At 36.4% G+C, this 23,067-nt stretch overlaps 1 protein-coding gene across 1 annotated transcript in view; it reads right to left on the bottom strand.

Annotated features, from left to right (window-relative positions):
- Window positions 1-23,067, bottom strand: part of LOC123858003 (doublecortin domain-containing protein 1-like) — an 86,132-nt gene that overhangs the window by 20,897 nt on the left and 42,168 nt on the right. Inside the window, exons 10-15 of the mRNA XM_064576720.1 lie at window positions 20,698-20,868; window positions 9,008-9,193; window positions 6,210-6,413; window positions 4,761-4,953; window positions 1,389-1,541; window positions 565-666 (exon numbers count right to left, since the gene is read on the bottom strand). Of these exons, the coding sequence (XP_064432790.1) occupies window positions 565-666; window positions 1,389-1,541; window positions 4,761-4,953; window positions 6,210-6,413; window positions 9,008-9,193; window positions 20,698-20,868 (1,009 nt within the window). The remainder of the gene's footprint in view (window positions 1-564; window positions 667-1,388; window positions 1,542-4,760; window positions 4,954-6,209; window positions 6,414-9,007; window positions 9,194-20,697; window positions 20,869-23,067) is intronic.

Below are 23,067 nucleotides of genomic sequence, written 5' to 3'. Positions count from 1 at the left end.
GTCATGATCCCACGGTCCTGAGATGGAGCATCAGGTACCCTGCTCAGTAGGTCTGTTTCTCCCTCTCCCTCTGCCCCTGCTCAGCTCGTCCTCACTTTCTCTCTCTCTCTCTCAAATAAACATTTGCGCATGCTCTCTCTCTCAAATAAATAAATAAATCTAAACAAAACAAAACAAAACAAAAACAACCCCCCACCTTCTTCCCCAACATACCCAAGGAATAGACCGAAAGTTTTGTTTAAGGACTAATTCCAAAGCCCACAAAATGTTAGTTCAGCAACTGTTTCAATTCCAGCATAAGGGTTATATGACCCAGACACTCTCCTAATTTTAAAAATTTACATATAATTCATGTGGTATTCATTTTAATATAAAAGTTACAAATATAAAATCAGTACTGAAAGATATATTATTAGGTTTTAGACTTGCTCAAGTGACTTTTGTGACACAGTATTTATAGTACTCAGTTGAACATCTGGTATCTAATAGTAGGAAAAAACTTCCAGCAAATTGGGGTTACATTTAGAATTAAACATAGTGATACTTGATTTAGTTCATACTGACCTTTTAACAGTCTCATTTTGTGTTTCATGGTGTCTAGATCAGCCAAAATTTTGTCTTTTTTTAGCCACTTCTGTTTTTCTAATTTTTGGGCTTTCTGCAATGCTGGAAAAAATATATGATATTTTATCTTGCATTGTGTTATCAACAGTAATTTATCATGCAAGCCAATAATTTATAAAGAACTTTCTGCTCCAAGAAATAGATTCAATTAGAAATAAGTAATTAAAAGGTAAGGGTCATTAAAAAAACCTCATTTGAAAGATGACAGGGCTTAAGGCATTTCTTTATGGAATGGAGAAGGGGGGGAAGAAGAACAGTGCTGTTTTATTATATAGATTTACCATATGCAATAGCCATATTTCATTTTCCACTTCCACAAACTATTTGGAGGTGATGAAAGCCTAGCTTGGAACCATTCATTTTTTAAACATCCACCTACTGCCTAAAGGGTGCAATTCTTAAAAATGAAAATGTGCAGACAGGTCGTCTTCAGTGTGAATTAAACTCATTTGTTATTTTCTAATGTATACCATTATTCTCAGTCTTATAGACCAAGGATCTCTTTATCAACTAAATTAGACATTTTTCCATGCAGAATACTCCATTCCAGTAAAAAAAAACAAAACAAAACAGGCAACTGTGCAAATATAGGAGTATAGCTAACCTTGTGCACATATTAACTGATGGACCTCCTGTTCTTTGCACAAATGTGATGTTATTATGTTGGCATTATATACATTTTATTCTTTTCTTACAGTGACATAAAATTTATTTCTCTCTCCTTTATACACTTGTTTGAAAGAAAGCAAAAACAAAAAACTTACCCTTCGGAGATAGAAATGGTTCACCACAAGATACCCAGATGGCAATGGGATTTCTGAGGATGAGAGTGAGCAAAGACTTATCTATACCATCCAAACTATCGGATGTCACAGACTTTGGAAACAATTTGGTTTTCACTTTCATTCTTGAGTTTTCTAGGAAACAAATGGCACATTAATCAATACACGATTAATAATGAATAATTTGCCTCCTGAGTTTGTTTATTCAAAATATTTCATTTCTCATTAATGACTTGATTTAAACAGTTAATACATAAACCAGATGCAAATACATAAATATGATCAGAAACTTCATATGCAACCAAATAATTTAAACTAATCTGATTGTAAATAAACTTTTAAATTCCTTTCTTATGCTTTACTAGTTATGAAAGAAATCTGAGATGGCTTACTAAAATATCTACTCTGAAGAGGAATAAAATAAAGAGAGAAAAAAACCAAGGACAGGAGGAAAGAAGTATAGCAATAGACTAAAGCCAGGGATAAAATGCTTTAGTGTCCTTATCTTTTAAATGAATAATAGATACTAGATATCTCATTCTGCTTTTGGGAAGATTAAAAGAAAAAAAAAGGAAGTGCTTAGAATAAATGGTGTTTGGTCTATTTAATTGGACGAGCATCCAAAAAATGCTAGATAACATTTTTGTTATTGAACGGACATGAAAGCCACACTTTTCGCTTGCTAGAGTTAAAGCACAGTTTGGGTTCTAAGCATTCTAGTGGCCCAAGTAAAGAAGAAAACACAATTTCAAGATTCACATGGCCCATACAGAGAGAGAAATTCCTCAGAAGATACAACTTTCCTGGCCCTGAGATCTGAGAGAAATTTATTTCAGGGTCCACGTAAAGGGTTTTTTTGTGAGGTAGCAAACAGTATCCTATAATAGGAATGAACAATATTGAGAACTTAACAACATGCTGGGTATTTCACTAAGAGTTCTGCATACATTATTTCAGGTAAGTCTCAAAATGATACTCTGAGGTAGGTCCATTCCTCTTTTACAAAGTAACTGAGGCTTAATCACATAGCTAGGTAGCGGCAGAGTCAGGATTAGAACCCAGGCCATATGCCTCCAGAGCCTGTGCCCTTAACTGCCATCTCCATAGCGAACATGATACTCAGTTTCTGACTGGTGTCTGTTTTTTTAAAGTTCCTCAATGCAAATTGATGGCATAACATAAGCCACAATTCAGTAAAAGGGGGCAACCCACTAATGGATCGGCCTGATTCAAGGATAACCTCTAGAATATAGAGAGGAAGGGATGGCCATATACTTTTAGTACTCCAGCATGAATCACATTACTTCCAGTCAAGTTTTAAATAACAATTTGAAAGAAGGGCCTTTGAGATTGTAATCTTCCAGAACCTGGAGATCAGATATTCTATATGCCAAGTAAAGACCAAACTATATGCTTTAATGATTAGCTAGGCATTAAATGCTGACATAATTATTTTTAAAAACTAATTAGAAAACAGGACAAGTAATATCATTGTGAAATAATAGAAAATATATATATTGGTCTCTGCCCTAAGTTCCTGGAAGAAAGCTTCTAAAATTCTGGTCATTTTCTAAGTGATAAGAGCACTAGGAGCATCTTTTGTTCTAATATTTTGTCTTTGATCCTGGTTCCTCACGCAGATCCTAAATCCTTTGGAATTTCCTGGATGATAGCAGTAGCTTGTTTTCTAACAAGAGCACTTTTGGCAGACTCTTGGATGAAGGCTGGTCACCAGGAAGACCAAGCCATGATTAGAACCTTGGAGTTTTCCATCCTACACTTCATTGTCCAGAGAAGGGAGAGAGGCTGGAAATGGAATTAGTGAACAATCATGCCTACATGATAAAATCCCATACAAATCCCAAAAGTACAGGGTTTGGAGACCCTCTGGGTTGGTGAATGCATGGAGATGGTAGGAGAGTGGTGGGCTTGGAGAGAGCAGAGAAGTTATGTGCTCCTTCTCACACAACTTGCCCTACTCATCTCTTCTACCTGGATGTTCATCAGTATTCTTTATCATATCCTTTTATAATAAACCAGTAGACAGTAAGTAGACTGTTTCCTTGAATTCTGTGAGCTTCTCTACCAAATTAATTGAACTGAAAGAAGGAATCATGGGAATTTCCAATTTAAGCCAATTGGTCAGAAACACAGGTCTGGACATCTGAAGTGGGGGATGGATCGGATAGCAGTCTTGTGGGACTGAGCTCTTAACCTGTGGGATCTGAAGCTATAACCAGGTAGACAGTGGCAGAATTCAGTTAAATTGCAGGACACCCAGCTGGTGTCACAGAATTGCTTGGTATGGGGAAAAAAACACATCAGGTGTCAGAAGTCTTGTGAATGTGATAAGAGTGTGAGAGTAAAGGACAGATACACAGGAAGAAGAGTGGGTTTTTCCTACTCAACTGTACACACAATAATGATAGCTAATATTCATTGAATGTTTAGTAAACATCAACCAGGCACTACTCTAAGTGACATATACATTTATATATAAACTCCTATTCATATATGTTTTTATGAACACATGTTCATATTTATGAGGACCAAATGAGTATATATTTACATGACTATCAGTGTGCAATTCATAAAATGAGGAAACTGAGGTCCAAGAGGTTAAACAACTTGCCCAAGATCATTCAGCTAGCAAGGAACAGAGGTAGGATCCGAACCCTGGTATTCTGGCTCCAAAACCCAAGTTCTTAATCTTCAAATCATGACTCTCAGTACAACAGTGGAAATCTGAGATCACTCCGCTGAATCACTGTGAGTTAGACTCATTCGTATTTCCCAAACTGTTGCTGGGGACAGAGTTCCTGGCCTCAACTTGTACATAGTTTGATGAGACACACAAAGATGTAAACAGATAATTATAATACAGTGTGCTGGGAGGTGCAATACAGGGGCCTTCACTGATGCTTCTGGGAGTTTAGAGGGGCAGTGGCAATGGGCAGGGGCAGGAGGATAGACAACATCCTCTCTTCAAATAATAGAAAGAGATTTGCATTGATCCAGCCCCACCTTCTTAAGTGGTCTCCAGTTGGTTTTGGTTTTAAATTTAAAAACAAAAGCTGCTCATGTTATATAAAGTAGCTAAGTTGTCAAACATATTTTATAAATTTGAGGCAATTTTTTTATAGTTTTGGTGCTGAGACCAAATTTACATTATTTGTTAACTTTTTCTTATCATTCTGCAAGGTAAAAGCAATACGAGAATCTCACATGAGAGAAGCTTCCTGTGATTCTATAATTCTAGAAAGGGGTGATTGAGTCACAGAATCACATTTAACTTTTTTATGATGAAAAATAAGAATCAGCTAAATCCTATAGAATGTAACCAACCTTTCATACTTTTAATAGTTGTCTCCTTTGTTCGAACAGGGACTGCCTCTTTCTTTTGTTCCTCAGTGTTTCTCTGGATGAAAGATTCCTCTAGCGCCCATAAAACCAAATCACATAAGGAAAGGATTGTGGTCCCATCTTTGGTATATACTTTGGAGGCTGCTCTGGTGAGACCAAGTTGCTCCGTGCATTCTGTAAGAAGCTAAATAACACAGATTGTAAGGAACTGATGAGACGAAAGAGTGATAGGGCTGGGAATAATCGTGAAGAGCTTATTATTTTAGAAATTTGAGAAAATCCATTAATTTGCAAAAACAGAAAGCTAAATAACTACCGACTTGATCTTTAATTAGAGACAATTTTTGGTATCAGACTGTCCTACATAATCTCACAAAATCAGTCCACTCAAACTGAAAATTAGCTCCAAAAATTTAACACAGCAGCTGATGTATGTCAATACATTTTATCATCAGTGTTTACTTCCTAAGAAGTGTTCAATTTAGAGATTCACTTTCAACTTTGTTGCTTTATAAGGTATAAAATTGTAACACTTTGTATTGATGAACTGCTTTAAAATAAATGAGTTGACTTTCAAACCCAAACTAACCTATATTATTACTTTCATTTTGCAGAAAGGAAAACAGGCTGAAAGGGTAACATTTTTGTCCGAGACTACAGAAGCCAGTTATGGAGCTCAGGGTGAATCTTGGAGTTGCTAACTTTTGTGATTTGCTTAGTTCACTGAACAATATCTTAATAAAAAGGCTATTTGTATTCAACTGAAAAGGTGAGCAAACGAGTAGGTGTGTATGTGTGTGTTTGCAAGGACGTCTCCAGGGTAAGTCCATATCATATTTAATGTTGCTTATAAAATATGCTGTTAAAGGCACTGGCCAGAATGTATAGACAAGAGAGTCACCAAGAAAAGGAAGGACAAAGCTGGGTTTGAACCTCTTGAGCTCTATGACAGAAACCACATGTTTCTTCCTAACACAACTCTTGCTTCTCCGATTTGAAAATGAAATGAAACAACCTGTCAACAAATAAGTGCTCAGATTTTCCAAATGATAAATGAGGTGGCATCTCTTAGAATATTCAGATGACATACAACTTGAAGCTGGAAAGGGAAAGAAGGCGACAAAAAGGGGGGGCATTGCCTCTATCATACAAGTGAAGAAAATCTGGTAGCTTGGTGTCCCCCTGCTTTTAAGTATCTTTGCTCTGAAGCCAATCTAAAAACCTGGTTTCTGGTTTCTCATTTTTCTAAGCCTGTATCCAAAGAAATACAATAAAAAAGAATATCTTTAAGAAAACAAAGATCTTTATCTCATCAGCTTGAATTGGTGAAACTGGCCAGGGACATTTATCATTCAATCCCACTGCTTTTTTCTTGTCAGAAGAATCACTATTATCATTACCTCGGAGGATGCAAGAAACGTTTAAGTGATAGCCACTTACTGTGGGGAATGTTCCAGCCACAATTAACTTCCCATTTCGATATCCATCTCCATTTTTGTATGCAATTACTTTCACTGCCTTCTGGTGCAGAGCTGCTGTACCCCTATGAGATACAACTTGCGTGCAGGTCTTCATCCGTAAAGATAATAGGCGTTCTTCATAATAACTTAGCGTTTTCTCAGCCTCATAAGAAGATAAATCAGCCTGATTAAAAAACAAAAACAAAAACAAAAAACACAGAGGTCTACTCAAGCTTTTTACTTTAGTTTTTGTTATTTTGGTATATTTCAGTCTCTTAATTTAATAAATATTTGCATGTACCTGTGTGGTATCTAAATTTTGAAATGCTCACTCCGCATGCTATAGGTATTGGATACCACAGTGGGAAGAACATTGGGTCAGAGCTCAGTTCTCTTCCCAGCCCTGTCACTGAGTCTCTAGGTGACTTTAGGTCTCTGGCTTGTGTGCCTGGCCTTCTCCTATTTTCTACTTTGCCTTCTCCTGTGACAGGAGTTGGGGGAGGATGCCAGGGCCAAAGAAAGCCTGGCGTTGAAGTAATGAGAATGCTAGCACTACAGATAATCTCTTCCTCTTTAACTTGAGGATGATGCCATCCTGTGGTGGCAGATATTGATGAATGGGGAGGGGAATGAGTGCAGTCCTAATCTACATGGTAAGGAGGGTTGTAAACACCACACTTCACCCTTCCTTTTCCACCCCTACTCAGGATGCTGCTTTGAAGGAAAATCCCTGAGTTGCTTTAACACTGGGGATTCTTTCCAGTCAGCTCACCAGCACCTCTTTAGCCCCACCATCACAAAAGCAAAGCCAAATGCCTTCAGACTTCCCCAGAGGACTGACTTCTTTTCACCTTCAGAGTTACTGCTGCATTTAATGTTTATTGCAACTGTTCCTATCCCCTCCAGACCCCTCCCACCCGGCACTGTGTATCCAGTTTAGGAGAACAAGGAGAAAAGATCTAGAAATGGAGACAACAAGTCCTGGAGAGCACACCAAGTTGGAAGGTTCCTCTTAGGAATTTTTCCTTTTTATTTTTTTATATTTTTTATTTTTATTTTATTTTATTATGTTATGTTAATCACCATGCATTATATCATTAGTTTTTGATGTAGTGTTCCATGATTCATTGTTTGCGTATAACACCCACTGCTCCATGCAGTACGTGCCCTCTTTAATACCCATCACCAGGCTAACCCATCCTCCCACCCCCCTCCCCTCTAGAACTCTCAGTTTGTTTCTCAGAGTCCATAGTCTCTCATGGTTCGTCTCCCCCTCCAATTCCCCCCCTTCATTTCTCCCTTCCTGCTATCTTCTTTTTTTTTTTAACATGTATTATTTGTTTCAAAGGTACAGGTCTGTGATTCAACAGTCTTACACAATTCACAGCACTCACCATAGCACATACCTTCCCCAATGTCTATGACCCAGCCACCCCATCCCTCCTACCCCCCATCACTCCAGCAACCCTGTTTGTTTCCTGAGATTAAGAATTCCTCATATCAGTGAGGTCATATGATACATGTCTTTCTCTGATTGACTTATTTCGCTCAGCATAATACCCTCCAGTTCCATCCACGTCACTGCAAATGGCAAGATTTCATTCCTTTTGATGGCTGCATAATATTCCATTGTATATAGATATAGATATAGATATAGATGTACCACATATATACCATATCTTCTTTATCCATTCATCTGTCAATGGACATCTTGGCTCTTTCCATAGTTTGGCTATTGTGGACATTGCTGCTATAAACATTGGGGTGCACATAGCCCTTTGGATCCCTATATTTGTATCTTTGGGGTAAATACCCAGTAGTGCAATTGCTGGGACGTAGGGCAGCTCTATTTTCAACTTTCTGAGGAACCTCCGTACTGTTTTCCAGAGTGGCTGCACCAGCTTGCATTCCCACCAACAGTGTAGGAGGGTTCCCCTTTCTCCACATCCCCACCAACATCTGTCGTTTCCTGACTTGTTAATATTGGCCATTCTGACTGGTGTGAGGTGGTATCTCATTGAGGTTTTAATTTGGATTTCCCTGATGCCGAGCGATGTTGAGCACTTTTTCATGTGTCTGTTGGCCATTTGGATGTCTTCTTTGGAAAAATGTCTGTTCATGTCTTCTGCCCACTTCTTGATTGGATCATTTGTTCTTTGGGTGTTGAGTTTGATAAGTTCTTTATAGATTTTGGATACTAGCCCTTTATCTGATATGTCATTTATAGGTGTGTAAGTTCCCCTTAGCACATCCTACTCTAAACCTGAAAGAGAAGACTTTTTAAATGGTGCCATTTTAAATTAAGATCACAAGAAAGTGGCAGAGATTTTTTTTTTTCTCCATGAGCTATAAATAGTATTAGACATGGATGCATGAATTCATCATGAACAACACGTCAAATTCCCCCTGAAATGTTCCATACTAGTAAAAAGAAGTTTGCCCTGTGAATATAGGCAAAAATCTGCTCCACTAAGTAAAGATTTGCAGTTACTTCCTCATCTAAAAGCAACACAGAGAGCAGTGGCAGGGGTTAGTAGATGATTAAAGCCGCAGAAGTGCCCAATTAACTTCAAAGAGTGTATCGAACTATTAATAGACAATGTATTTTAAATTACAATGGGGAAGAGGAAATCAATGCAGGTGGAGTAGTAAAGGGGCATCAGAGGAAGATGAATTGGATGACTGGAGATGAACTTGAGTGCAAGGCAGATAATGAATACATCAAAGTTTCCAAAGTGATGCCACACATGTATTAGCAGAGCTCAGGTCGTTACACACCTCTGCCACACTGATGACCTTGAAAGGCCCTCGTGAGAACGGTGTCTGGGTCTTGCAGCCCGAGGCACAGAGGAATGGCAGTCCTGGACACAACTGTTTGAGCCCCTTCTCTGCTCTCATGGATTGTCCACATGCTAAGCAGAGCATTGTTTTTTTCTTTCCAGTGGGTGAGAGATAATAGTATCCCTAAAAAAAAGGAACAAAGATGGTTTTATGTAGGCACATCTAAATGATGATAGCATTTTTGTAGAGTACTTTACAATACAAATAGAGCACTTTTATAATCCCCAAATGCTAAATTTGAAATCTCAACCTAAATGCATCATTTTGCTCCCTAATAATTATATTTTTAAAAAATCATATTTCCAAATTCCGTGGACTGAAAAAGGATAAAGGCAATGACAATTCAACATCAATGAGTATAACTTATGTCAAGGATTGGGGTTTCCTGGAGGAATGGCCAGTTCCAGATTTGGGGCAAGATATATATAAGGTGAGCAAGTGATGTCTTGTGGGGCCTGGAAAGAAAAGAAGCCATCCAAGAGTCAAAGAATCATTTTTAAAAGACACAAGAACCAACAACATGAAGGAGCCTCCACTGGCCCAAAGTGGGACAATTTGGGAACAACAAAAAGAAAAATAACAAAACACTTTAGATAGGCTTAAAAATATAAAATCCCATGAGCTCATAATGATGCTAAAAATACTTGTAAGTAAACTGGCACCAACTTATAACTTGGAAAACTGGCCATTAGAAAGTGTGGCCGATTATTTGCAGAGATGGCCACAAGAAAACCGCCCCATCCTGGTTTGCATGTCCTTCTGAAATGTGACTTCACTGCTCCTCCAAACAAGAAATCTTTCTCCTTTTGTCCTTTCCTTGAATCTGAGCAAGATCATGTGACTTGCTTTGGCCAATGCAGCCTTAGTAAACGTGACGCAAGCAGATGTGTAAGACATGCTTGCACGTTGGAGGTTGTCCTTTTGGCTGCAATGGGAACCCTGAGACCACAATGTGAACAAACTTGAGCTGGCCTATTTAAGAAGTCTTGAGGAGAACCAAGGCCCCCAGCTAAGGGCTGGCAATCTCCAAACATGTAAGGGAGATCATCTTTACCATCCAGTCCCCACAGAACCACCAAACTACGGACATACCACCAGATGACCACACATGAGTGTCACATTACTGACCCTGGGCAAGAACAGCAAGGCCACTCAGATTTTTGGCCCACAGAGTAAAAAAAATGGTTCTTGGTTTAAGCCACTAAGTTTTCAGGTGGTTTATTATACCACAATAGATAAGCGGGTGGATAGAAAGAATTAACATTTATCCTACCATCCCTTACAAACCACATTTTTCGGTAGTCAAATACCTAGTCGAAGAAGATGAACCTCGTTGAAGTTCTTCCTTACATTAAAAGTTCAGCTAATAAATGTTGGGGGAAATGATAGAATTAGACAAAATTGACCCTTTTGAAACTCCTAATGAAATAATTGATTTAGGCAAAGATCACCAAAGAGTGAAACTCTATGAAAAGGTCATTGGGAGATTTGTTCAGTGTGAGCTTAGGTTCTAATCATGCCCACTGATACCCATTATCACTAAAAATGGAAAATCCAGACATTGTATTCCTGCATAAATGATCAATATGAAATATACCATAAACCCATGAAGATTCTTGTCAAAAAATGTTGATCATAAATCTAATCACAACTCTAGTGTTAAATTCCTTTTATAGGAATTATGGGGGCTAGAGAAACAAATTTAAAAATGCCATAGGAAATAAACAGACAAATCCAAATAAGAGGCATTCTATAGGACAATTCTAGAGTCTACAACCAAATGTCATATAAGGATCTTGCTTGAATCCTGATTTGCATCAACTAACCATAAGAAGAAATTTTTAGAAGAACCTAGAAAATTTGATAAAGAACAGGGTACTTGATTGATGGCCAAAGGATTATTGTTAATTTTGCTAGGTGTCATAATGGTATAAAGATTATGTAAGAAAATGTTCAAATTTTTTAGAGGTGTACACTTAACTTTAAGGTGGGAATGGTATCATGCCTGGGGTTTGTAAAGATTGCAAAACCTTGATAACAGTTGAATTTGGATGGAAAGTATATTAGGATTCATTACACTAATCTATTTTTCATTATACTATTTCTATTTTTAATATAGAATATAGTATACTATTCTATGCTATATTATTCTATTCTATGTGTGAAAATTTCCATAATAAAATTTTAAAGTACTTTTATATAGACTCTCTAATTTGCTTTGGTTCTCACAAAGCTAAAAGTTAAGTGCAGCAAGAGTTATTATCATTCTTAATCAATTTACAGATGAGAAAACAAAAGCTCAGAGAAGGAAGTTTTCATCTAAGGATACTCGAGTAGTACATGGCAGAACTGAAATATAAAACTGACTTCTGATTCCAAGTTCTTAGCTTTTTTTTACCTTTCTCACATTGCTTCAACTACCCCCTTTAAGTACGTAGAGTTACCTCAATTCAAAGCCAACATTTAGATAACACTTTTGAAGATGTAATTCTTAAATTCCGCTACAGATTTCTCTATATGCACATACGGCTTCCATTTTTCTACATGTTACTGAAAGGCAGAAAATTAAAATATCTCTGCTTAGATGGAATTGAATGAATATTATGAGCAGAATCATTTCTATAGAAAAGCATGTACTTCATGATGAATTGCATGCCAATAATTTTCCTTATTACACTAAAGAAGCCCAATGAAAAGTATCCAGAAAGTGTACTTTTCTTTCATTAAAACATCAATTCCTATGACCATGGTGCTACAGGTTTTGATGAACTCTGAATTGTTTTAATTTGGCAATGGTGCATGCATACACTGTAAACTAGATTTTTGATTAATTCATTCACATTTAATATTGTTTTGAAACTGCTGATGGAAAGAAAAAGGCAATACATCTGGGAAGCTCCCAGGTTAACTATGCCTGTAGAATGCAAACAGAGTTTAAAAGTTCAGTAAATCAGCCACTGGTATTCTGTCCAGAATACCAGGCAATTGATTTGACTAATTCTTTTCTCTGTAAAATTTTCCTTGATTTATTGAAATGAATAATATGATCTGTTCATTTGGCCTTACAAATATATGGTCTATTACATGGGGTTAGTCTGATCAATAATGACTGTTACTATTGTATAGTAGCTAATGCGATTATGAATAAATTATTCAGTGTCTTCCTCATATTTGTTATTTAAATGAGATACCATATATGAAAATCACTAAGTTTGATCAGTATGTAACATACAGTAGCTATGTAGCATATAATAGTTACTTCATATTAGTTTTCTTTTTCTAAGCTATCCCTTAGGATAAGGTCTAGAAAAGGAGTTCTTACCCTACATCCAAAATGAATTTCAGGGGGAGTCTATAAACTTCCTAAAACTTATTCAAAAGGTGTTTGTGTACACACATGAATTTTTGGGGAAAAGAATATCCATTATTTTCATGAAACACTCAAAGAAGTCTGTATCTCCAAAAAGGTTAAGAAGTAACCACTGGCCTTTGTACAACGAGTAATTTCTCCCAAGCCCAGGAGAGGTTTTTAATCTATGAATCCCAGAACTGATATATTATTGTACTCTCCAGATTAATCATATTAACTTCTATCAGATAGGCTATCATTTAACTATTGATAAAGTAAAATTATAATCTTTAGATTATATTGTTAGAACAAATAATGGTTAGAAACTGGAAAGTTGTACTTTGGTTAACATAAAAAGAACATCTTTTTTATTATTATGTTAATCACCATACATTACATCATTAGTTTTTGATGTAGTGTTCCATGATTCATTGTTTGCGTATAACACCCAGTGCTCCATGCAGTATGTGCCCTCTTTAATACCCATCACCAGGCTAATCCATCCCCCTCCCCTCTCCCCTCTAGAACTCTCAGTTTGTTTCTCAGAGTCCATAGTCTCTCATGGTTCATCTCCCCCTCCGATTTCCCCCCCTTCATTCTTCCCTTTCTGCTATCTTCTTCTTTTTTTTTTAAACATATAATGTATTATTTGTTTCGGAGGTACAGGTCTGTGATTCAACAGTCTTACACAATTCACAGCGCTCACCATAGCACATACCATCCCCAATGTCTATGACCCAGCCACCCCATCCCTCCCACCCCCCACCACTCCAGCAACCCTCAGTTTGTTTACTGAGATTAAGAATTCCTCCTATCAGTGAGGTCATATGATACGTGTCTTTCTCTGATTGACTTATTTCGCTTAGTATAATACCCTCCAGTTCCATTCATGTCATTGCAAATGGCAAGATTTCATTTCTTTTGATGGCTGCATAGTATTCCATTGTATATATAGATAGATATAGATATAGATATAGATATAGATATAGATATACCACATATATACCACATCTTCTTTATCCATTCATCTGTTGATGGACATCTTGGCTCTTTCCATAGTTTGGCTATTGTGGACATTGCTGCTATAAACATTGGGGTGCACATAGCCCTTCGGATCCCTATATTTGTACCTTTGGGGTAAATACCCAGTAGTGCAATTGCTGGGACGTAGGGCAGCTCTATTTTCAACTTTCTGAGGAACCTCCGTACTGTTTTCCAGAGTGGCTGCACTAGCTTGCATTCCCACCAACAGTGTAGGAGGGTTCCCCTTTCTCCACATCCCTGCCAACATCTGTCGTTTCCTGACTTGTTAATATTAGCCATTCTGACTGGTGTGAGGTGGTATCTCATTGAGGTTTTGATTTGGATTTCCCTGATGCCAAGTGATGTTGAGCACTTTTTCATGTGTCTGTTGGCCATTTGGATGTCTTCTTTGGAAAAATGTCTGTTCATGTCTTCTGCCCACTTCTTGATTGGATCATTTGTTCTTTGGGTGTTGAGTTTGATAAGTTCTTTATAGATTTTAGATACTAGCCCTTTATCTGATATGTCATTTGCAAATATCTTCTCCCATTCTGTTGGTTGTCTTTTGGTTTTGTTGACTGTTTCCTTTGCTTTGCAAAAGCTTTTTATCTTGATGCAGTCCCAATAGTTCATTTCTGCCCTTGCTTCCCTTGCCTTTGGCAATGTTTCTAGGAAGAAGTTGCTGCAGCTGAGGTCGAAGAGGTTGCTGCCTGTGTTCTCCTCGAGGATTTTGATGGACTCCTGTCTCACATTTAGATCTTTTGACCATTTTGAATCTATTTTTGTGTGTGGTGTAAGGAAATGGTCCAGTTTCATTCTTCTGCATGTGGCTGTCCAATATTCCCAACACCATTTGTTGAAGAGACTGTCTTTTTTTCATTGGAGATTCTTTCCTGCTTTGTCGAAGATTAGTTGATCATAGAGTTGAGGGTCCATTTCTGGGCTCTCTATTCTGTTCCATTGATCTATGTGTCTGTTTTTGTGCTGGTACCATACTGTCTTGATGATTACAGCTTTGTAACAGAGCTTGAAGTCTGGAATTGTGATGCCACCAGCATTGCTTTTCTTTTTCAACATTCCTCTGGCTATTTGGGGTCTTTCCCGGTTCCATACAAATTTTGGATTATTTGTTCTATTTCTTTGAAAAGAGTAGATGGTATTTTGATAGGGATTGCATTAAATGTGTAGATTGCTCTAGGTAGCATGGACATCTTCACAATATTTCTTCTTCCATTCCATGAGCATGGAATATTTTTCCATTTCTTACTGTCTTCCTCAATTTCTTTCATGAGTATTTTACAGTTTTCTGAGTACAGATCCTTTGCCTCTTTGGTTAGATTTATTCCTAGGTATCTTATGGTTTTGGGTGCAGTTGTAAATGGGATCAACTCCTTAATTTCTCTTTCTTCTGTCTTCTGTTGGTGTATAGGAATGCCACTGATATCTGTGCATTGATTTTATATCCTGCCACTTTACTGAATTCCTGTACGAGTTCTAGCAGTTTGGGGGTGAAGTCTTTTGGGTTTTCCACATAAAGTATCATATCATCTGCAAAGAGTGAGAGTTTGACTTCTTCTTTGCTGATTCGGATGCTTTTTATTTCTTTTTGTTGTCTGATTGCTGTGGCTAGGACTTCTAATACTATGTTGAATAGCAGCAGTGATAGTGGACATCCCTGCTGCATTCCTGACCTTAGGGGGAAAGCTCTCAGGTTTTCCCCATTGAGAATGATATTTGCTGTGGGTTTTTCATAGATGGCTTTTATAATATTGAGGTATGTACCCTCTATCCCTATACTCTGAAGAGTTTTGATCAAGAAAGGATGCTGTACTATGTCAAATGCTTTTTCTGCATCTATTGAGAGGATCATATGGTTCTTGTTCTTTATTAATGTATTGTATCACATTGATTGATTTGCAGATGTTGAACCAACCTTGCAGCCCAGGGATAAATCCCACTTGGTTGTGGTGAATAATCCTTTTAATGTACTGTTGGATTCTACTGGCTAGTTTTGGTGAGAATTTTTGCATCCATGTTCATCAAGGATATTGGTCTGTAATTCTCCTTTTTGATGGGGTCTTTGTCTGGTTTGGGGATCAAGGTAATGCTGGCCTCATAAAACAAGTTTGGAAGTTTTCCTTCCATTTCTATTTTTTGGAACAGTTTCAGAAGAATAGGTATTAATTCTTCTTTAAATGTTTGGTAGAATTCCCCTGGGAAGCCATCTGGCCCTGGGCTTTTGTTTGTTGGGAGATTTTTGATGACTGCTTCAATTTCCTTAGTGGTTATAGGTCTGTTCAGGTTTTCTACTTCTTCCTGGTTCAGTTTTGGTAGTTGATACATTTCTAGGAATGCATCCATTTCTTCCAGATTATCTAATTTCCTGGCATAGAGTTGCTCATAATATGTTCTTATAATTGTTTGTATTTCTTTGGTGTTGGTTGTGATCTCTCCTCCTTTATTCATGAATTTATTTTTTTGGGTCATTTTTCTTTTCTTTTTGATAAGTCTGGCCAGGGGTTTATCAATCTTCTTAATTCTTTCAAAGAACCAGCTCCTAGTTTCGTTGATCTGTTCTACTGATCTTTTGGTGTCTATTTCATTGATTTCTGCTCTGATCTTTATGATTTCTCTTCTCCTGCTGGGTTTAGGCTTTATTTGCTGTTCTTTCTCCAGCTCCTTTAGGTGTAGGGTTAGGTTGTGTATTAGAGACCTTTCTTGTTTCTGGAGGAAGGCTTGTATTGCTATATACTTTCCTCTTAGGACTGCCTTTGCTGCATCCCAAAGATTTTGAACAGTTGTGTTTTCATTTTCATGAATTTTTTAAATTCGTCTTTAATTTCCTGGTTGACCCATTCATTCTTTAGTAGGATGCTCTTTAGCCTCCATGTATTTGAGTTCTTTCTGACTTTCCTCTTGTGATTGAGTTCTAGTTTCAAAGCATTGTGGTCTGAAAATATTCAGGGAATGATCCCAATCTTTTGGTACTGGTTGAGATTGATTTGTGGCCTAGGATGTGATCTATTCTGGAGAATGTTCCACGGGCACTAGAGAAGAATGTGTATTCTGTTGCTTTGGGATGGAATGTTCTGAATATATCTGTGAAGTCCATTTGGTCCAGTGTGTCATTTAAAGTCTTTATTTCCTTGTTGATCTTTTGCTTAGATGATCTGTCCATTTCAGTGAGGGGGGTGTTAAAGTCCCCCACTATTATTGTATTGTTGTCAATGTGTTTCTTTGCTTTTGTTATTAATTGCCTTATATAATTGGCTGCTCCCATGTTAGGGGCATAGATATTTACAATTGTTAGATCTTCTTGTTGGATAGACCCTTTAAGTAGGATATAGTGTCCTTCCTCAACTCTTATTACAGTCTTTGGTTTAAAATCTAATTTGTCTGATATAAGGATTGCCACCCCAGCTTTCTTTTGGTGTCATTAGCATGGTAAATGGTTTTCCACCCCCTCACTTTCAATCTGGGGGTGTCTTTGGGTCTAAAATGAGTCTCTTGCAGATAGCATATCGATGGGTCTTGTTTTAAAAAGAACATCTTGATTATATGGTTAAAGAAAGGCACTAGTTTTAAAATCATTGAGGCCTAAACTTTAGGTCTCCCTTCTTTCCTTTTTTATCATAAAATATTTCAATCATACAAAAATAGTACAATATACAGATCCCCCATGAACCCATACTCAGCTTCTACAATTACTATCCAGAAGTTAATAAAAGTTAGCAAAAATTACCTAAATTTTGTCTAGATTTACTAAAATGCAACCAAGTTTTAAAGCCCTGTAGGGAAAATACCCAAAAAGTCACAAGATGGCTACTAAATAAATTTTTTTTTTTTTTTTGCTACTAAATAAAATTAACTAATAATTGGATTGGTGTGGACCAGGAGGAAATGGAGGAGGGTTTTTTTGTTTTGTTTTGTTTTAATTAAAAAAAATTTTTTTTTAATTCTTTATTTCAATTCAATTTACTTAACATATACTGTATTATTCATTTCAGGGGTAGAATTTAGTGATTCATCAGTTGCATATCACACCCTGTGCTCATTACATAAACTGCCCCACTTAATACCCAACACCCAATCACCCTTTCACCTCACCCACCTCCCCTCCAGCAACCCTCAGTTTGTTTCCTTGAGTTCAGCATCTCTTATGGTTTGCCTCCCTCTCTATTTTCATCTCATTTTTTCCCTTCCCTTCCCCTATGTTCATCTGTTTTGTTTTTTAAATTCCACATATGAGTGAAATCATATGGTATTTGTCTTTCTCTGACTGACTTCTTTCACTTAGCATAACACCCTCTATTTCCAGCCATGTCATTGCAAATGGCAAGATTTCATTCTTTTTGATGGCTGAGTAATATTCCATTGTGTGTGTATGTTTGTGTGTGTGTGTGTGTGTGTATATATATATATATATATATATATATATATATCTCACATCTTTGTTATCCATTCATCTGTCAATGGACATCTGGGCTCTTTCCATATTTTGGCTACTGTGAACACTGCTGTTATAAACACTGGGGTGCATGTGCCCCTTTAAATCACTATGTTTGTATCCTTTGGATAAATACCTACTAGTGCAATTGCTGGATCATAGGGTAGTTCTATTTTTAACTTTTTTGAGGAATCTCTATACTATTTTCCAGAGTGGCTGCACCAGTTTGCATTCCCACCAACAGTGTAAGAGGGTTCCCTTTTCTCAACATTCTCACCAACACATGTTGTTTCCTGAGTTCTTAATTGAGTGGTTTACTGGTGATGAAATAAGTGCTGTGATTGGTGCTAAAGACGAGAAGTTATCGATGAAGCCATCGAAAGTGGCAACTGTGTTCAAGTTTAAAAAAAAAATGACCTTAGAAGGCCATTTCAGTATCTGATTAAAGAACTTACTTTGCAAAAAGAGCCAGTTTATACTGCATTGGAGTCATGCTGATGTATCTTCTAAGTTGCACTCTCTTATTAGTAAAAAAAATGACAGACAACAAATGGCCTTCAGGAATTATTTTGAAGAAAGTAAGTTGCATGTATGATTTAACGATGGGTGCAGAGTAAAACTAATGTGCCAACTATCTGATGTGTGGCACTGTAACCAGCATATTGATTCTCTGCCTATTCTGGTTAAGAAAAAATACACAGAATAGTTTTGAAAATATTTCTAACAAAATTGTTAAGTAGAAGATTCTGGTACTTAAGCAGAACACCAAAATGTCCACTGAGACGTCTCTTCTGCTATCCCCCACACCTTTCATGCCACCACCCTCTAAAACTCAGCCTGTATTCTACCTTCTATCTCTATAATTACTCCCTTCTTTCCTTTCACACCAGCTGTACAGTTCCTCCTTTCCTGTGTCTTACAAAAAACCCTGAGTTGTATAATCACCAGAAAATTTCGATCATATACCAAAGTATGATAACCCCCCCTCTACCCTTCACCCAGCTTCAAGAATTATTAACAATTACCAATCTTGTTTCATCTGCATCCCCACTCACTTCTAATCCCACCCTAGATTACTTTGAAACATCTCCTATGCATCATATCATTTCATTCTTAAATATATCAGTATGTACCTCTAAAAGATAAAAATTCTTTTATCATAACTATATCACACCTAAAATTAACCATAATAATACCTTAATATAATAAAATATTTAGTCAGTATTCAAATTTCTACAATCATCTCTCTCCCCTTATAATTTGTTTGAAACAGAATCAAAATCAGGTCAATACATTATAATTGGTTTCTATACTTCTTAAATTTATTTTATTAATCTCTATGTTCCTCCTATATCTCTTTCTCTCTTTTATTGTAATTTATTTGCTCTATATTTATTGTCAGGATTTTGATGACTACATGGTCTTGTGTCTTTTACCATGTTCCTCTATCTCCTATATTTCCAGTAAATTATTAGTTAGAATGAAAGACTTGATTAAATTCCAGTTACATTTGTGGAGGGAGGTACACTTCATAAGCGGTACTATGTACTTCCATCAAGGGGCATATATTATCTGTTGTGTCTCTGTTTGTAATGTTAGCAGTCACTGATAACCATTGCCTAGATCAATTAATTTACCAAAGTTTACTACATAGTGGCATTCCAATTTTTTCATACCTTATTCACTTATTAGCTGGGATATTCCTATGAAGTGAAACTTCTCATCTACTATTTTGTTATCCTAAGGTACCGGTCATAAAAGAAGAAAAAAATAAATGCTTGATTCTTTATTTCCTAGTTGTCAAAGTAACTAACTGGTTCCTTAGCATCATCTAATTGTGATCAATGAATTATTGTTGTTCTTGTTTAATGTCAGTATGAACATATGGATTTAAACATATTTGACATATGTCCATCCACCACATTCAGTAGTCTTATTGATGCTTAAATTGTTTTATCTTTGAACTGGGAGACTTTTCCAGCTGACTTGATTCCTTTTAAGATGACCCTAGTAGTCTTTGACAGCATTTTTGCTAACTGGTATGAATTCACAAAGGCGGAAAGGGTTGGGGGGAGGATAGCATAGTCAAAACCAAAGACATGTAAAATGGTATGGTAAATCTGGACAAACACAAATTATTTAGTAGAGCTAGGGAATTTGGGGTGAAGGAGAAGAGGCAGCTATTTAGAAATGTCTGAGAAGCAAAGAGGATAGAGAATCTTGCAGTGTACATTATGAGATTTCTACAGGCCATTAGTAATCAACAAAAGCAAGGCAGTTTGACATACAGACCCACAAATACCTCAGGTATTTGTAAAGTATGCAGCAATTCCTTACTAATAAAAACTATAGGACCACATTTGAAAAATTATTTCCTCTAAAAATCAGAGTATAGGGATTCAGATTTAGACCTATGCTTGGTATAATGTAATATAGTTAAAGTCACTTATAATCATTTGCATCTTAATATGTTTTCTGGAGTCGAGTGACATCTAGTGTGGCAGGCACACCTGTGGGAGTGTAGTATGTGTGATTATCCTCACTCATGAGTGTTCTGGTGAACTGATGATGGACCACAGGTGGTGCTGGTGATAGGGAACCATTGAAACAATATAAGCAGAGGGCAATACCAATATTCCTTCATTGTTTCCTAACCAGAATCACAGAGTCTAAGTGATTTCATTCACAAATCAGTGTTTAATTTGTGTGAATATAAGGTTTTCTAGGGAAAAAAAAAGTTCTAGCTTTATTAAATTACTTCATTTTCCCCTATTTTTCTTTTATCCTTACTAGAAAAGAACCACTTACTGGTTGATCAATGTTCTCCTCTTTAAGCACAGAGGATGTACAAATACCAGCATAATTTGCTGCTGTGATCTCCTTATCCAATGCAGTGCTATGAAAGGCCATAAAAGCTTTGGTATTTTCCACATAATTCCACTTTTGATTGGACGTCCCATTGTTATATGGTTTGTATTTCTGAAAAAAGGATAAAATATGGAGTCAAACAGACAGGAGAGTTTATGATTTGATTATAGCTGTCACAGTTTCATTGCATAAATTCAGAAAGTATAGATAATTACTCATAATTCTACTATGCAGTGATAACTTATTTATATTTGATGATTATATATGCAACATTTTTTATATTTATAAATATGCATCCTTTTTTACAAAAATGAAATCACAAAATGCATATAATTTGGTAACTGCATTAGTTTTTTTAACAAGAATATTCCATGTACCTTTTCCTAACATTCTTAATCTTGATCTTAGGGATGTTTTATTTTACCAATTCCCAATATGTAAACACGTAGATTGTTTCTCAAATTTTCCTTATTATAAGCAAAAAAGCAATGAATAATCATATAAATAAATTTTCATATAAATCCATGAAAAATTCTTTAGAACAAACTCCTCAAGTACAATTGCTGATAAAATAACATGATCATTTTTAAATATTATGAGACATCATATTAAGCTTTATCATATCAAAATGCTTTCTAGAAAGGTTATTCTAGTTTACACTTACACCAGTAGAATATGATATGGCTTGTTTTCCTCACATTCTTGCCCAAATATCAATTTAATAAATGAAAAATAGTGTCTTGTTGCTATTGTAATTTACGTTTCCCTGGTTATTGAGGTTTTGTTTTTTTTTTAAATGAGTACAGGCAGTTTTATATGTAACAGAAACAGCACATTTATTCTAATTATAAAACTTGGCTCAAGCATAAGTAAAGAAATGAGTAGTTTCAATTTTAGAGAATTTAAACCAGTAGATTAGTTCCAACTCAACATATCATGACACCTCAAGGAACTTTATAATGAATAGCACTTACTTTACCAGGGAGAGATTGATAGTAAAGAGGAAAATAAATGGGTCTTAAGAATTGATTTAATAGGTCAGACAATAGAGCATCCCTCAGAGGCATGGAAAACAAAGACTATATTTCAAGGAACAGAGAGTGGGGGGTCTAGTAACATTAACCTAACATGCCTCATTTTTATTATTTTACATGAAATTTAATACTTTCTCACAAACTGATTGCTTTAAGAAATAAAAATGAAACATCAGCAAAGAAAAAAATCTTGAAAGCTAATACAATTACCTTGAGATAAAACTCATTTCTTAAAAATGGGAACCTTAGGGGAAAATGTCAATATCTATAATTTTATGAAACTGATTAAGGTACAAAATTTGCATCTGCATGAGGTTTTAATCTCACTGTGGCCCGTGCAAAAGAGGCACCTGACAGGAAAGAATGTGATGTTATATATACGATGTCTCCTAGAATAAATTTTTAGTCCATAGTTATCAGCAGGATAGAAGACTTAATTAAGCTTTGATATTTGTCCAGATTGCTATACCCCAATTATGGATTCAGGACCTGGAAAACAAGCTGCCTCATTGCTATTAAAAACATGGAATAAAACAAATGTACTTTGGAGATAATATATTCTGTTCAACAAAAAGATGGTAAATACTATGGAGGATATAGAAAATAAATTCAGAGCAGCGGTGCTCCTAAACTTTCTTTCTCCTAGCAAGGAAAAACACATAGCCATTTAGGGGTGCCTTTGGTTACAAGTAAGGATGACAGATAAACATGAAAAAAGAACTCCATAAATCTTTACCCAAAACTCAAATGAACCCAGATTTCTCTGGAGTCTCCAAAAGCTGTTTGGCTGCTACAAGCATTTGCTAAAGTATGCTAAGTGTATTTCAAATGAGTATCTTCGTAGAATTAACACTGATGAGTTCACATCCTTCAGGAAGACCTCTCTGATAATGCTCTTTCCCTCCAGTTGCCAGGTAAGAGGGGACTTGCATACGTCCCAATCACTGAGCTTAAAACACGTGCCTCTAACAGCTATTCACTTGACTGTACCCACCACTGAGACTATATGAATGCTACTGAGATAATTTCTCATGCTTGCCCTTGGATTTGATTTAAGTAACTAGCATAAGTCCTGACATGCAGCAAGCCCACAATCACCATCTGTTGGATTAAACTAAATTAAGAGCTACATGAACATGTTGAATTTGAAATCTAGGCAGACTATTGTAAATATTTTAACAATGGCATTCAAAATAGGTTTCTATGACAGCCATTATCTTTCTACACAACGAGGAAGCGTAAAGCTTTACTTAACTTTAAATAAAGGGCCATGATT

This window comes from Mirounga angustirostris, unplaced genomic scaffold, assembly GCF_029215605.1.
Source record: "Mirounga angustirostris isolate CCGP_5_RB_7025 unplaced genomic scaffold, mMirAng1.0.hap1 SCAF_13, whole genome shotgun sequence".
Lineage (NCBI taxonomy): Eukaryota > Metazoa > Chordata > Mammalia > Carnivora > Phocidae > Mirounga > Mirounga angustirostris.
Note: the sequence above shows the minus strand (reverse complement) of the source record. Positions and strands in the feature narration are given on the sequence as shown.